At 66.6% G+C, this 15,711-nt stretch overlaps 1 protein-coding gene across 1 annotated transcript; it reads left to right on the top strand.

Moving 5' to 3' along the window:
• The first annotated feature begins 8,613 nt into the window (after positions 1–8,613).
• On the top strand, positions 8,614–11,146 carry NEUROD2 (neuronal differentiation 2). Its single transcript, XM_021532991.3, has 2 exons — positions 8,614–8,899; positions 10,025–11,146. Exon 2 carries the CDS (start codon positions 10,030–10,032, stop codon positions 11,104–11,106), a length of 1,077 nt encoding a protein of 358 aa, XP_021388666.1. The 5' UTR covers positions 8,614–8,899; positions 10,025–10,029; the 3' UTR covers positions 11,107–11,146.
• The last annotated feature ends 4,565 nt before the right edge of the window (positions 11,147–15,711 follow it).

Genomic DNA, 15,711 nt, shown 5'->3' with positions numbered 1-15,711 from the left:
TGAAGTGTGGTCACCATGCTAATGTTTTCACCCTGACAGCATGGTCACCCTGAAGTGTGGTCACCCTGATGGCGTGGTCACCCTGGCAGTCACCCTGAAGTGTGGTCACCATGCTAATGTTGTCACCCTGGCAGCGTGGTCACCCTGAAGTGTGGTCACCCTGATGGCGTGGTCAACCCGGCAGCATGGTCACCCTGAAGTGTGGTCACCCTGACAGCATGGTCACCGTGCCAATGTGGTCACCCTGGTGGCGTGGTCACCCTGGCAATGTGTTCACCCTGACAGTGTGGTCACCCTGACGGCGTTGTCACCCTGATGGCGTGGTCACCCTGGCACCGTGGTCACCCTGGCAGCATGGTCACCATGCCAATGCCGTCACCCTGACGGCATGGTCACCCTGAAGTGTGGTCACCCTGAAGTGTGGTCACCCTGGCACTGTGGTCACCCTGAAGTGTGGTCACCATGCCAATGCCGTCACCCTGACGGCATGGTCACCCTGACAGCATGGTCACCCTGACGGTGTGGTCACCCTGAAGTGTGGTCACCCTGGCAGCGTGGTCACTGTGCTGGCACAGTCACAGTGCTGGTGTGTTGGCAGTGCCAGAGTGGTCGCAGTGCCAATGTGGTCACCGTGGTCACCATGCTGGCATGTGGTGGCATGTGGTCACAGTGCCAATGTGGTCACCGTGGTGCCGGTGTGGTCACCATGCTGGCATGATTACGGTGCCAGTGGCATCACAGTTGTGACGCTGGCACGATCGCGGTGCTGGTGTGGTCACAGTGCTGGTGTCGTCACAGTGCCAGTCTGGTGACCCTTATGGCATGGTCACCGTTCCAGCATGGTCACAGTGTCTGTCTAGTGACCACTCTGGCATGTCCACCATGCCAGCATGTTCACGGTGCCTGTCTGGTGACCATTCTGGCGTGGTCACTGTGCCAGCGTGGTCACCGTGCCTGTCTGGTGACCCTTATGGCATGGTCACGGTGCCAACATGGTCATGGTGCCTGTCTGGTGACCATTCTGGCATGGTCACTGTGCCAGTGTGGTGGCCATCCTGGTGTAGTCACGGTCATGTAGTCACCAGCATGGTCACGGTGCCTGTCTGGTGACCCTTATGGCATGGTCACTGTTCCAGCATGGTTGCGGTGCCTGTCTGGTGACTGTTCTGGTCTGGTCACCATGCCAGTGTGGTGACCTTTCTGGTGTAGTCACAGTGCCAGTGTCCTCACGGTGCCTGTCTGGTGACCTTTCTGGCGTGGTCACTGTGCCAACGTGGTCACCGTTTCTGTCTGGTGACCGTTCTGGCATGGTCACTGTGCCAGTGTGGTTGCCATCCTGGTGTAGTCACGGTCATGTAGTCACCAGCATGGTCACGGTGCCTGTCTGGTGACCCTTATGGTGTGATCACCGTTCCAGCATGTTCACGGTGCCTGTCTGGTGACCATTCTGGAGTGGCCACTGTGCCAGTGTGGTGACCTTTCTGGTGTAGTCACAGTGCCAGTGTCCTCACGGTGCCTGTCTGGTGACCTTTCTGGCGTGGTCACTGTGCCAACGTGGTCACCGTTTCTGTCTGGTGACCATTCTGGTGTGGCCACCATGCCAGCATGGTCATGGTGTCTGTCTGGTGAACATTCTGGTGTGGTCACTGTGCCAGTCTGGTGACCATTCTGGCATGGTCACCGTGCCAGCATGGTCACAGTGCCAGTCTGGTGACCATTGTGGTGTGGCCACCGTGCCAGCATGGTCACGGTGCCTGTCTGGTGACCCTTATGGCATGGTCATGGTGCCAGCATGGTCACGGTGCCAGTCTGGTGACCATTGTGGTGTGGCCACCGTGCCAGCATGGTCACGGTGCCAGTCTGGTGACCCTTATGGCATGGTCACCGTGCCAGCATGGTCACAGTGCCAGTCTGGTGACCATTGTGGTGTGGCCACCGTGCCAGCATGGTCACGGTGCCAGTCTGGTGACCCTTATGGCATGGTCACGGTGCCAGCATGTTCACGGTGCCTGTCTGGTGACCATTCTGGAGTGGCCACTGTGCCAGTGTCCTCACGATACCTGTCTGGTGACCATTCTGGTCTGTCACTGTGCCAGCGTGGTCACGGTGCCTGTCTGGTGACCATTCTGGTCTGTCACTGTGCCAGCGTGGTCACAGTGCCTGTCTGGTGACCATTCTGGTCTGTCACTGTGCCAGCGTGGTCACAGTGCCTGTCTGGTGACCCTTATGCCGTGGTCACCGTGCCGGTGTAGAGCGGTGGCCGGTGACAACCAGCTCAGCTACCCCCAGGTACCCCCATCCTCGAGTGCCAGGAGGATCAAGAGAAGACCCCACACACACATACTTGGGTGCAGCAGCGGGGACCCCCACCCTGCCCTCTCTGCCTCAGTTTCCCAACAAGGAAACCGCCAACACCACCACCACATCCATCACCCCCCTCCATCCCCTACACCCAAACCACCGCCGTTCCTCCTCCGCGCTGCTTTTCCCCAATTTTGCTTTTCCCTGCCCGCTCTGCACGCCCTGGCACCCCGGCTGTGCCCCCCACGCCGTGCCAGGCCCGCTCTGCGCCTTTAAGCGCGGTGGCGCGGCTGTCCCGGATCAGCCGGAGCGCCTATTAAATTTTTATGCGAAGTGTAAATGGGCCAGGTCTCCAGCTTCCCGCTCCCTCCGAATGATTTATTACTCGCAAATACCACAGAACTAATTAGTATAGTAATTAATTAATACGAATTTGCATATTTGCATGTGCAATTAGTGCAGTGGAGTGATTACTCTGAAAATGAGAAGTTGGGCCTGTCAGATGGGAGTGTGAACTGGAGTGGAAAAGCCTCGTGAAAACGATCCCGGGCGGCGGCACCGGCACCGGGCACGAGGCGGCACCGGGCGGGCGGCGGTGCCGGGCAGGCCTCGCGTGTGAGTTGGGGGGTTCAGCCCCCGGGACACCCCCTTTTCCCCCATCCCACCCGGTCCCCGAGCCATGGGGACCGCTCCATCCCTCGGCCATCTCCATGGCGACTGGCTGTGCCAGGCGCATCGCCATGGCAACGGGCCGGGCCACGCAGCCTCGCCATGGCGACTGTCGTCATCGCGCTCTGTCGCCATGGAGACCCTCCCCAAATCTCCCCAAATCTCCCCAAATCCCGGCCAGGCCCCCTCCCCACCTCGGCGTTGGGGTGCGGGCGCTGCTCCTCCCCGAAAGCGCCGGCGAGGTGGGATGGGGGTCCCCGGTGTCCCCGGGGATTGGGGCACCCAGGGATGGGGGGAGCACCCCAGGGTGCCCCACGCTGGCATCCCCGGTGCTGTGGGGTTGAGTTCTGTGACAGCAGCACCGGGGGATGTGACCTGAGACTCCCCAGGGTGGGGCTTGGCACCCCCAGCCCCACAGCTCCGTGTCCAGCCCTTGGCTTTTGTCCCTGGTGCCACCCAGGTGTCCCTTCACCTGTGCCCACCCCGCTGGCTCAGGCCTGACACACTTCCAGGGCATCCACCAGCCGCCTGTCCCCGGTTTTGGGGGGCAGGCAAGGGAAATGGGGGGTGATGGAGGGGGCCATGGCTATGGGCAGCCCCCACCACCCCCGTGTGCCACATCCCCCCAGCACCGGGCACCACCAGCCCCAAAAACGGGCACAGGCAGCCCCAAAACGGGCCTGGGCAGCCCCAAAACGGATCCAGGCAGCCCCAAAAACGGGACCCGGGCAGCCCCCCAAAACGGGCATGGGTAGCCCCAGAAACGGGCCCGGGCAGCCCCAAAACGGGTCCAGGCAGCCCCAAAAAGGTCCCAGGTAGCCCAAAAAATGGGCCTGGGCAGCCCCAAAAAAGGGCCTGGGCAGCCTCAAAATGGTCCCAGGCAGCCCCAAAAAATGGGCCTGGGCAGCCCCAAAAATGGGTCCAGGCATCCCCAAAACGGTCCTGGGCAGCCCCAAAACGGGTTCAGGCAGACCCAAAAATGGGTCCAGGCAGCCCCAAAACGGGTTCAGGGAGACCCAAAAATGGTCCCAGACAGCCCCCAAAAACGGGCCTGGGCAACCCAAAACGGGCATGGGCAGCCCCAAAAATGGGTCCAGCAGCCCCAAAATCGGACCTGGGCAGCCCCAAAACGGGTCCAGGCAGCCCCAAAACGGGCACGGGTAGCCCCAAAAACGGGCCTGGGCAACCCAAAACGGGCATGGGCAGCCCAAAAATGGGTCCGGGCAGCCCCAAAACGGTCCAGGGCAGCCCCAAAATGGGTCCAGGCAGCCCCAAAACGGGCACGGGTAGCCCCAGAAACGGGCCTGGGCAACCCAAAAATGGTCCTGGGCAGCCCCAAAACGGGTCATGCCAGTGACCATCTGCCACGGGGGGCCGAGGCCGCTGCCAGCAGCACCCACTCAGCCCGCGCTGGTGCCACCCCCAGTGCCCCCCGACCTGCCCCAGCGGCCGCTCCTGGAGCCCGGTGACATCCCAGAGCAGCCGGGATGTCCCCGGGTTTTGGGACATCATCAGGGTGGCCTCGGTCCCCTGTCCCCAAAGGACATCTGACCCCAGCAGGGGCGAGCACGGGGGTGACAAAGGAGTTTGGGGCACGGGGGACAAGTGTGCGGTGTCCCCAGCCCACTGTCATCTGTCCCCAGCCCCACGTGGAGCCGCAGTTTCCCACCGGGCAATTCCCGGGTGGCATTTTCCTAATTAACAACGCGCGGCTTAAAGAGCTCGTGTCAAGTCCCTGGGCTGTGTGTGAGTGTGGGGGACAGGATGGGGACAGGATGGGGGACAAGGGGACAGGATGGGGGACAAGGGGACAGGATAGGGGACAGGATGGGGGGACAGGATGGGGACAGGATGGGGACAGGATGGGGGACAGGATGGGGGACAGGGGGACAGGATGGGGGACAGGATGGGGGACAGGATGGGGACAGGATGGGGACAGGGGGACAGGATGGGGGACAGGATGGGGGACAGGATGGGGACAGGATGGGGGACAGGGGGACAGGATGGGGGACAGGATGGGGGACAGGATGGGGGGACAGGATGGGGGGACAGGATGGGGGGACAGGATGGGGGACAAGGGGACAGGATGGGGGGACAGGATGGGGGGACAGGATGGGGACAGGGGGACAGGATGGGGGGACAGGATGGGGACAGGATGGGGGGACAGGATAGGGGACAGGATGGGGGACAGGATGGGGACAGGGGGACAGGATGGGGGACAGGGGGACAGGATGAGGGAAAGGATGGGGGACAGGATTTGGGGACAGGTTCGGAGGACAGGCTGGGGACACAGGTGGGGGATATGAGCAGGAATTTGGGTGCCCTGGCAGCAGGATCCAGTGGGTGAAGCAGCCACACCGCAGCGCCAGGGCCGGCCCAGCATCTCCTCATCCTCCTTTGGCAGAAGATGAAGGATTCCCCAAACCCCCCTGATGCCAGCTCGGCCAGGGCCCCCCTCTCTTTCCTCAGTTTCCCTCCTCCACCAGCTCCCCACCCATCACCCTGCACAGGCAGCGCTGCAGGGACTTTTAGGGACACGGGGAGGGGCAGGGCAGCACCCACCCCTCCCCATCCCCCAGAGCCCCCCACCCTCCTCCCCCGCTGCCTGGAAGATGCCCAGGGGTGGGGATGGGTCCCACCAGGGCGGAGCTGCTGCAGGGACCCGGCCCGAAGGCCGCGGGGACAAGGACGGGGACAGGGACGGGGACAGGGACGGGGACAGGGACGGGCTCAGCTCCTGCTCCCGCCGCTCTCCTCCCCTCAGCGACATTCCCGGCGGTGGCTCCGCCGCACGTTAGCGCATCCATCTCTCCCCAGCCTTCACCTCCCAGAAATATTGCAGCGCAGAGCCGGCTCCATCTGGCAGCGGCCCCCACCTCCCCCCCGCCACCGCTCGCGGGGAGATGCCGGAGCCGGATCCATCGGCCGGGCCCCGCGTGGATCGGCCTCGCTGATGGCCAGCAGGGACCCCACCGGTGACAGGAGCCAGCTGGCATGACCCCCCGTGCCACACCGGGGGTGGCCCGGCCGAGGCGGTGCCACGGGGCCGCGGCTGTGGCAGCCGGCTGAGCCCCGGTGAACTCGGCCCACGCGGGTCCCCGGAGCCGCCGCGGGCCCAGCTGGCTCCCAGCCGTGTCCCGGGCACCACCCAGCACCCGGCTCCCACCGCCCCAGCCGCTTCCGTGCCCTCGCCGTGTCCCCTGGCACGCAGCTCGGGGACGGAGCCAGCGGTGCCGCGGGCAGGGACCCCGGCTGCGCCCATCGCTGCCTGCTGGAGGCACGGCGAGGATGGATTTTGGGAGAGGAAAGAGCCTCGTGCCTCTGCCGAGCTCCTCACTGTGCCTGCCTGGCACCGAGGCCACCAGAGATGTGACAGGGCTGGCCAGGGACCGGAGGTGGCAGCGCTGGGACAGGCACACGGGGACACTGAGCCATGTCCGCCAGACCCAAAAAGGCAGAACCCAGCCCTGCTCCTGCTCCCACCGTGCTCCAAAGTGCTCCCCAAAATGTGCCTGGGCCTGGGTTCAGCTCAGCCTCAGCCGGCCCAGGCCCTGCCCCTGCTCCCACCGTGCTCCAAAGTGCTCCCCAAAATGTGCCTGGGCCTGGGTTCAGCTCAGCCTCACCCGGCCCAGGCCCTGCTCCTGCTCCCACCGTGCTCCAAAGTGCTCCCCAAAATGTGCCTGGGCCTGGGTTCATTCAGCTCAGCCTCACCCGGCCCAATTCCCACGGGATGGATCCTGCCCATCCCACCCTGCGCTGTGCTGCCAGATCCCTGCTCAGCTCTGGGGGTGCAATCCCGTCCCAAAATCACGGGACAGCAGGGGGACAGCCCCGGGACAGCTCGGGGACAGCTCGGGGACAACCCGGGGATGCCACTCCTGCCCTCTCCCAGGGCCGTGCCCGGGCACAGCCCGGCCCAGGGCCCCCAGCACCACCCGCTGCACCCAGCGAGGCAGAGCTTTGGGTTTTCATCTCCCTGCTCCCCTTTCATCTCCTCTCCCCGTTTCATGTCTCCACTTTCTTCTCCCTCCAAGCACTGCGCATGCTGATGAGCCTCACGCCGGCGCCCACCCTCGCCCTCGCCGCCTGCTAATTAGGCTGCCATGGGCACCCCGGGCCAGGGGCTGGTGGCTCATCCTTGTCCCCATCCTTGTCCCCATCCTTGTCCCCGCATGGGCCACTCGCACTGCGGCCCCGTGGGTCCCCCACGCGCCGTGATTCTGCTGTCGGGGCACCGGCGGCTCTGCTGCCCTGGCACCCGGGCTGTGGCCACCCTCCGAGGGTGGGGACCGATGGCTGGGCAGCGGGGACACACCCGGAGCTGGCTCCGGTGTGCCCCAGGTGCCAGGCGAGGCGGGCTCCTGGTGCCCCCACGGGCACACCGGAGGTGGCAGCAGCCCAGGGAGCTGAGCGGTGCCGCGGGAAAGGGATGCGTGGTGCCAGGAGGACGCCCGGGAATCGGTGCCCAGCGTGGCCCAGCCCAGCCCTGCCTCCCTGCGGGCCGGCCCCGGCCCAGGTGCCATCTGAGTGGCACTCAGGGGGACGCTCGCCACCGGCGGAGCCCCTCTGCCACGTGCCAGCCCCGGCACCCGCACCGGGGGAATGGGCACCACCGCTGGCCCTGGCAAAGCCCTGGGGGCCGGGCACGGCCAGCCCTTTGTCTGCGTGTGCCCACGGCCACCGCTGTCACCGTGCCCACGCCGCGGCCGTGCCACCCTCGCACGTGCTGGTGTGTGGCACCCAGCCCCTGCCCGCACCCCTCGGGCCAGGCAGGCCCTGAGCCCGGGTTTGTGGGCACAGAGGGGATCCGGGACGTGGCACCGGCCTCCGCGGGTCACCGGGTGACGGGAAGTGGCCCCTGGGGACGCTGCGTGCCCGTTTAGGTTCCGCGGCCCGGCCGCTGCCCACCGAAGGGGCAGCAGGGATTTCTGGGCGCACGCTCACTGCGGTGGGGACAGATTTGGGGGCTGCAGGGTGGCACAGCAGCGAGGAGCTCCCTGGCAGACAAAGGCCTCGGTGGCTGCGTGGCACGGCCGGGCCTCAACCCCCGGCGCCGTGGGATTGGCACCCGTGGGGGCTCAGCCCCGCGTGCCCCGGTGTGAGCGTGCAAGGGGGTGCCCAGAGGGTGCCAAAGGCCGTGTGGGGCAATGCCACGGGTGGAGGGACGTCGGCGTGGCCGTATGGCCACGGAGGTGCCAGCGCGTCCCTGTGCCACCCGCACGCGGCCCCGCGGCCACCGTGCCACACCTGCAGCGGGCAAAGCGGGCAGTGCCACCGCCTCTGCCGTGCCCCCAGCCCGCGCCAGGCCCTCGCCACCGCAGCCATCGCCTCTCGGCCGCCGGCTGAGGGTGGGGACGGACCCGGGCGAGCCGCCGCGGCGCTTTGCGGCGAGCCGCAGATGCCAGCTCCCAGCGAGGGTCCCCGTGGCATCGCCCCCCTCGCCCCGGTGCCCGCCTGTGTCCCTGCCACGCTTGGCCCAGCCAGGATGGCCGGTTTTCCCGCTGGCTCCATTGTTCCTCCCGGCCCCGCCATCGCCTGCATCTCGCCCGGGTCCCATTTTGCAGCGTGTAGGCAGAGCTGGAGATTTGGAAGAGGTTTTTTTTTTTTTCCTTTTTTTTTTTTTTCCTTTTTTTTTTTTTTTTTAGAGTACAGAGTGACAGATGGCGAGTCCTCCTTCCCCAGAGAGACAAATCTCCCTGAATGCAAGCGCATGTCAATCATTAGCTCTCATGTGATAGCTCTCGCGCATGACGTGCCAACCATATGGCACTGGCAGCAGAGCTGGTACCCCCTTTGCTGGGTAGAGATGCCACTCTCGCCTCCTTTTGGATAGAGGACTGCAGGAGGCTGGAGCACCTCAAGGAGCCGCGTCCCGCTCCCAGAAGATGCTGGGAACAATGAAATAAGAATTCCTGCGGTCCGCCCGAAGGTGAGTTATGTAAGAAGTGGAGGGTTGGGAGGGCAGCGGAGGAAACTTGAATGGAGAAAAGGCAACTTCCATGTTGATTTTGTTTCTCCGCCACGTCTCGCCCTTTTTTCCCCCCATCTTTCGTTCTCCCCCGGCCCTCGGTTCTCCCACTCCCCGCGGGCCCCGCCGGTGGGCTTTTCTCCCCCCGCCAAAGCCCCCCCAACGGGGGTTGTCGGGGTTTCGCCGCCCCCGGTCCCCCCCACCAAACCTGGGCGCGCCCGGGGCGCCGCGGTCCCGGTGGGACGGAGCGGGCAGCGGCGGCCGAGCGGCATCAACGAAATCAGCGCGGAGCCGCCGCGCCGCCGCCCCGGGGGGGCCCGACCCGGCGGAGCCGCCCCCCCGCTCCCCCGCCGCGCCCCCGGCCCTCGCCCCGGGCGGTGCCCCCCGCCCCGGCCCCGCCGCGCCGCCCGGCCCCGGGGCCGCCCCCGGCAGCGCCGCCGCCCGCGGCCACCGCGCCCCCCGGGGGTGGGGGGCCCCGGCCGCCCCCGCCGCCGCCCCCCGGTCGGTGCCGCCGCATTTTACGGGCCGCGCTCCCGCGGCCGCGGGGAGCCCCGGGGCGGGGAGGGGTAGGCGGGCGCGGCTGACCGGGCCGGAGGGGGTACCGGGGGTACCTGGGGATGCGAGGGGGGGAGCGGCGGTCTCTCCTCGACCCCCCGGCCCCGGGAAGGCGGTGGTGGAGCCGCCAGCGGGGCCGCTCCGCGCCCTCGGCAGGGAAAAGTTGGAGGCGTCAAAAAGGGACCGGCGACACCGGGCCCGGCCCTCGGGGCACCGGCGGGGGGGGCGCGCCGGGCGGGCCGGGAGCGGGGGGGGGGCGCGGGGGTTGTGCGGAGGAACGGGACGGGGGCGCGGGCGGCGGCCGCGGGGACCCCGGCGGTGGGGCCGGCGGGGGTCGGGCCGGGGCGGAATCGCCGCACCCCGAGAGAGCCCCGGTGGCCCCGGGGTCGGGCAGCGGGGGCGGGGGGCGGCGGCGGGCGGCCCCGCGCCCAATTCGTTTTCGCCGGTGCCGGCGGGTGGGAGCGGGGCGGGGATGGCGGGGGCGGGCGGCGGGGCCGCCGGTAACGCCTGGCTCTTTGCCCCCCGCTGCAGCCACCATGTTGACGCGACTTTTCAGCGAGCCCAGCCTGGTCCCCGAAGTCCCGAAATTCCCCGGTTGGGCCGAGGAGTGCGAGGAGGATGCCCGGAGCGAGAAGGAGGAGCGGGCGGGGAAGGGCTGCGCCCTCCCCGAGGAGCCGCCCGAGGGTTCGCTGGGAGAGAGCAAGGAGGAAGGGGAGCTAGGAGGGGACGAGGAGGAGGAGGAGGAGGAGGAGGAAGGCCTGGAGGAGGCGGAGGGCGAGCGGCCCAAGAAGCGCGGCCCCAAGAAGAGGAAGATGACGAAGGCGCGGCTGGAGCGGTCCAAGCTGCGGCGGCAGAAGGCGAACGCCCGGGAGAGGAACCGGATGCACGACCTGAACGCGGCCCTGGACAACCTGCGCAAGGTGGTTCCCTGCTACTCCAAAACCCAAAAACTCTCCAAAATCGAGACCCTCCGCTTGGCCAAGAACTACATCTGGGCTCTCTCCGAGATCCTGCGCTCGGGCAAGCGGCCCGACCTGGTCTCCTACGTGCAGACTCTGTGCAAGGGGCTGTCCCAGCCCACCACCAACCTGGTGGCCGGCTGCCTCCAGCTCAACTCCCGCAACTTCCTGACGGAGCAGGGCCAGGAGGGGGGTCGGTTCCACGGCCCCAACGCCGCCTCCTTCGCCGTGCATCCCTACCCTTACCCTTGCTCGCGGCTGGCCGCGGCGCCCTGCCCGCCCGCCGCCGGCCCCGGGCCGCACGGGCTGAGGACACACGGCTACTGCGCCTCCGCCTACGAGAGCCTCTACGGCAACACCTCCCCCGACTACAACAGCTCGGAGTACGACGGGGGGCTCAGCCCTCCGCTCTGCATCAACGGCAACTTCTCCCTCAAGCAGGACTCTTCATCCCCCGACCACGAGAAAAGCTACCACTACTCTATGCACTACTCGGCGCTGCCCGGCTCCCGCCCCGCCGCCCACAACCTGGTCTTCGGGTCGGCGGGGATGCGCGGGGGGGTCCACTCCGAGAACATCTTCCCCTACGACATGCACCTCCCGCACGAGCGGGGCCCCATGTACGAGGAGCTCAACGCCTTCTTCCACAACTGACCCCCTCCCCGACACCCCTCCCCATCGCCGAGCTGGCGGGGACGGGGGGGGGAGACACCCCCACGCCCCCCCACCGCCCCCCACCCGCGGCGGCCCCGCGGACCGGCCCCCGGGGCTCCGCCGTGGGCTTTGGTGCAATATGGGGACCCGGCCCCGGCGGCGGGTCCCCGCGCCCCGTGGGGACAAAGTGCTTTTTTGGGAGGATTTTCCCCTTTTCCTTAATTTTATTTTTTATTATTATTGTCGATTTCGTTCTTTTTAAAATTTTTCATTATTTATTGCTCTTTCTTTATTATTTAATGTAATTTATTTAGTTATTTTATTATTATCGCTGTCGTCGTCACTATTATTACAATAACTATTACAGCTATTATAACGATTATTATTATTATTATTATTATTATTATTATTATTATTATTATTATTATTATTTTCCAAAGGGAGACGCCCCGCACGGGCCGACCCCCCCCCCCATCCAACCCACCGGAGCCCCCCCGGTACCCAGCACGACCCTTTGGGTCGAATCGCTTCGTTTCATTTTTAATTCGTTTGAATTAAATTTTATATAGTTATCTTTTCATTTTTTTTCCCCTCCCTCCCACCCCCATTTTGGGCCGTTTCTCCCCTCCCCAGCCCTGACCCCGACCCCCCCGGACCCCCCCGGCATTGGACACCCGCTGCCCCGGCCCGTGGGAGCGAGAGGAGCCCGCGCTGCGGCGCGGAGCGAAACTTTCCGAAGCAATAAAGAGGCGCAGGGAGGAACGAACCCCAATTTCTATCTATGCAAGAGGCCCGGCCCGGCGGACGCTCCGAGATGCACTTTGCTTTGGGGGGGCCCTGGCCCCGCTCCCCGCCCCGGGAGCTCCTCGCAGCGCGTGTGTCAGGACGTTTTTTACCTGTTTTAAAAACTTGAAACGGAAAAAAAAAAAAAAAAAGAAAAAAAAAAGGAAAAAAAAAAAAGGAAAAAAATTATAATAATTAAAAAAAATAAATAATAAAGACCCCCCCCCCGCCCGCCCGCGGAGCCGCCCCGGTTTTCCCGAGCTGGCGGAGCCGGGAAGCGCAGCCCGCAGCTATGCAAGCGGAGCTCCGGGGGGCTGGCGGGGCTGCGCCCCCCCCGCGGCGCCCGGCCCGGGGGTCTCCGTCCCGGTTTGCCGCATTCCTTCAGCCGGGAGACGCCGGGAAGCCGAGAATGCTTTTTTTTTTTTTTTTTTTTTTTTTGGTTGGGTTTTCCTTGGTTTTTGGGATTTTTTTTTTTTTTAATTTTGTCGGAACCTGCCCGCACCACCTTCGAGAAACCAGCATTTTTAGAGACCAGGGAGGAGGAGAAGAGGAGGAGGATTTCTGAGAAATGTTTTGAAAACGAAAAAAAAAAAAAAAAGAAAAAAAAGAAAAAAAAAAAGAAAAAATGGGGGGAAAAAAAGGAAAGAAAGAAGTTTTGGGGAAAAAAAAAACTAAAACGGGGAAAAACAAAAAAAAAAAAAAGGGAAAAAGAAACAAAAACCCACAAACCGTTGTAGCAAAGGGGACCCGCTGCCCGACACCAGAAGTGCTTTCGTGTTTCCGTTCCGTTTCATTTCGATTAATAAATATTTATGGCCAACGATATGCAAGACCCCCCCCCACCGCGCCGGGCGCCGATCCCGCTCCCCGGTCCCGGTTCCCGGTCCCCGTGCCCGCCGCCCGGACACTGCTCGGCGGCGGCGGAGCGCGGGCCGCGGGGCCGGGGGCCCGGCCGTTCTGCATGCACCGGCCCCCTCCCCTCCCTCCCGGGGCCGCCCCCCCCCGGCCCCGCCGGACGCTCGTCGCCCGGTCCCGGCCCCGCCAGGACTCGTCGGCCGTGACGAGCCGCCGGTGCGATCGCGGCGAGGCTGTAATTACCGAGCGTCCTTCGACGGCGATTAATAAATATTCAATGTTGACTCCGCCGCCTTCGCCGCTTTCCTTCCGCCCCGGGGGCACCGGGGGCAGCGGGGGCACCGGGCCGAGCCCCCCCCTCCCGCCCCCGGCGGTGCCACCGCCGCTCCCGCCGCCCGAATGCGCGGCCCGCGGGGCGGCGGCGCTGATATAACGCGGCTCTGCCCCACGGGTGTCCCCCCCGGGACCGGGGAGGCGGTGTCCCCCCCTCACCAATAAAGGCACCGGGAGCCGGTGCGGCGGCCCGGCTCGGTCCACCGGCGGTGACACCGCTGCGGTCCCCTGGGAGCGGGAGCTCGGAGCTCGGTGCCCGGGGCTGGCACCGGGCCGCGGTGCCGGTGGCCTCGGGAAGGGTTGCGCGGTGGCGGCAGCCAAGGCCGGTTCCTCGGCGGCGGCCCCGGGAAACCGGTCGGCTCCCGGCGCGGTGCCCGGGACTGGTGCCGGTTCCCGGTGTTCTTCCCGATGGAGCCTGGGCTCGGTGCCCGGTGCCAGTGCCGGTGCCAGCGCCGATGCTTGCGCCGGTTCCCGGCGCTGGCGCCCGTTGGAGTCCCGGAAGCTCCCGCGCCGGTTCAGGGAGCCGGTGCCCATGGGAGCCCCGGGACTCCCGGTGCGGTTCCGGTGCCCAGTGTCCGGTGCCGTTCTCGGTACCCAGTGCCAGTGTCGGTAGCGCTGCCCGGTGCCCGGTGGAGCCCTGGCAGCGCGGCGCGGTGCCGGTGCCCGGAGCGGAGCTGTCCGCTGCGGCGGTGCTGAACGGCCGTCGGTTTATTTACCGACCGCACCACCGGGGCTCGTCGCCGCCCGACGGCCGCCGGCACCGGGCAGCGTCGGGCACGGAGGTCCCGGTTTCGCCGGCCACGCGGGTCGTGCGGGCCGGTTCCTCCCGGGATCATCGAGCGCCGGGGCTGCGGGGACGGAGGCACCGGTTTCCTCCCGAGATGGGCGTCCCGCGCCCCGCAGCCCCGCGGCTTTTAGGGACAAACCGGGCCGGTTTAGGGTCGGGCCGTGGCTGCAAACCGGGGCCGGATCCAGCGCGGTCCCGACGTGCTGGGCCCGGTCCCAGAGCCGCCGGTGTCGAGGAGTCGGGCCCGAACCGGGGAGCGGATCCGCCCCGGCCCCACGAGCCCCTGGAGCGACCCCCGAAGCCCCGGTCGGGCCCCGGCGCTCGCCCCTCTCCCCAGAGCAGCGGATCCTCTTCCGACGGCTCTGGCCCCGACATCCTCCCGGGACTCGTTTCTCGGGGGAAAAAGCCCCGGGAGGACCCGGGGAACAACCGATGGGGCCGGACGGAGGCTCCGTGGGGCCGAGGCTGGGGATGTGCGGCTCTTCCGCCGCCACCCGCGACCAGCGGCACCGGGGCCGCGGCCCGGAGCAGCGGCGGCGGAGGGCGGATGCCCCCGCCGAGGGGAGGAGGGGGACGCGGGGGCCGGGGGCTGCGGGGGGGCCGCCGACATCTGCTCCCGGGACCGGCGAAGCCAGGGGGTGCCGGCCCCGGTGGCAGGGCTGTGGTTTATGTTCAATTGTCGGGATTTTTGTTTCCCCGGTGCCCGCCCGGCCCCGCCGAAGATGCGGGAACCCGCCCGGTAAGGCCCGGCCCCGCAATGCGGCCCCGCACTCGCTGCACGGCCCCGCTGTAAAGCTCCGGAGAACGGCTCCGGTGCAAAGCTCCGGTGGAAGGTTTTGGTGCACCGTCCCCGTGAACGGTTTCGTTGCAAAGCTCCGGTGCCCGGCCTCGGTACAAGGTTCCGGTGCCCGGTGCTGGTGCCAGGCTCTGAAACACGGCCGCGGTACAAGGCTCCGGTGCCCGGCCCGGTTCCCAGCTCCGGTTCCCAGCTCCGGTGCCCGCTCCGGTTCCCGGTCCGGTTCCCAGCCCTTCCGCCCGGCGGCTCTCGGGGAGGGAAGCGGGAGGTCGGGAGCCGCCGCCCCGCCGGGCTCCGCGAGTGTTTCGTGTGACCGTGGGATCAAACCCACCCCGGGGGATTTGGGGGGGTCTGAGGAGCCGCCGGGACCCCGCGCGGCTGCCCGGGGGTCAGCGGAGCTCGGCCAGCACCGAGGGGACCGGGCGGTGGCGGCTCGCCCGGACACGGCCGCGCTATTTTAAAGCAGGATGAGATGGGGGTGGTCGTCTGCCCCCCGCACCACCCCCGGTGCCCGTGGTGCCCCCGGTGCCCCCGGCCCGGCCCCTCTCCCGGCCCGGCGGAGCGCGGCGGGGGCGCGGGGCGAGCGCCAGCTCCGGGTCGCCGCTGCCACCGGCGAGTGCCAGCCGAGGAGGGGGGGGAGGTGGAGTCATTGCTTCAGTTTAAATTTCATGGCATCTGTTCATTATTATACAGTGCGGATTTTTATATGGACAGCTAAATTAAAGACAGATTTCTGCCAAAATTGCAGATACCATAAAAAACCGGAGGCTCCCGGCGCCCGGCGCTCGCCGCGCTGCGGAGGCGGCCCCGCTCCGAGGGCCGGGGGCTGCCCGGGGGTCGAGAGGGATGTCGGGGACAGCGAGGGATTTGGGGGTCGGAATGGGGGGGTCTGTCCTTGTTTTTGTGCGGTGGGGAGCCCAGGACGCCGTCCCCCGTGGGGCAGCGGGGGGTCCCGGTGGTCCCCGGAGCCGCGGCCGGGGCGGGCCGGGCTGGCATCGGTCCCCGCCGCCCCGGGGGCTGCAGAGCCGCCCCCTCCCCCGCCCGGTCTGCC

The sequence above is a fragment of the Lonchura striata genome, chromosome 25 (assembly GCF_046129695.1).
Source record: "Lonchura striata isolate bLonStr1 chromosome 25, bLonStr1.mat, whole genome shotgun sequence".
In the NCBI taxonomy this organism is placed as follows: domain Eukaryota; kingdom Metazoa; phylum Chordata; class Aves; order Passeriformes; family Estrildidae; genus Lonchura; species Lonchura striata.
Note: the sequence above shows the minus strand (reverse complement) of the source record. Positions and strands in the feature narration are given on the sequence as shown.

Excerpts from the sequence above, each read along its gene's own strand:
- NEUROD2 (XM_021532991.3), top strand. The coding sequence starts at position 10,030 with ATGTTGACGCGACTTTTCAGCGAGCCCAGCCTGGTCCCCGAAGTCCCG.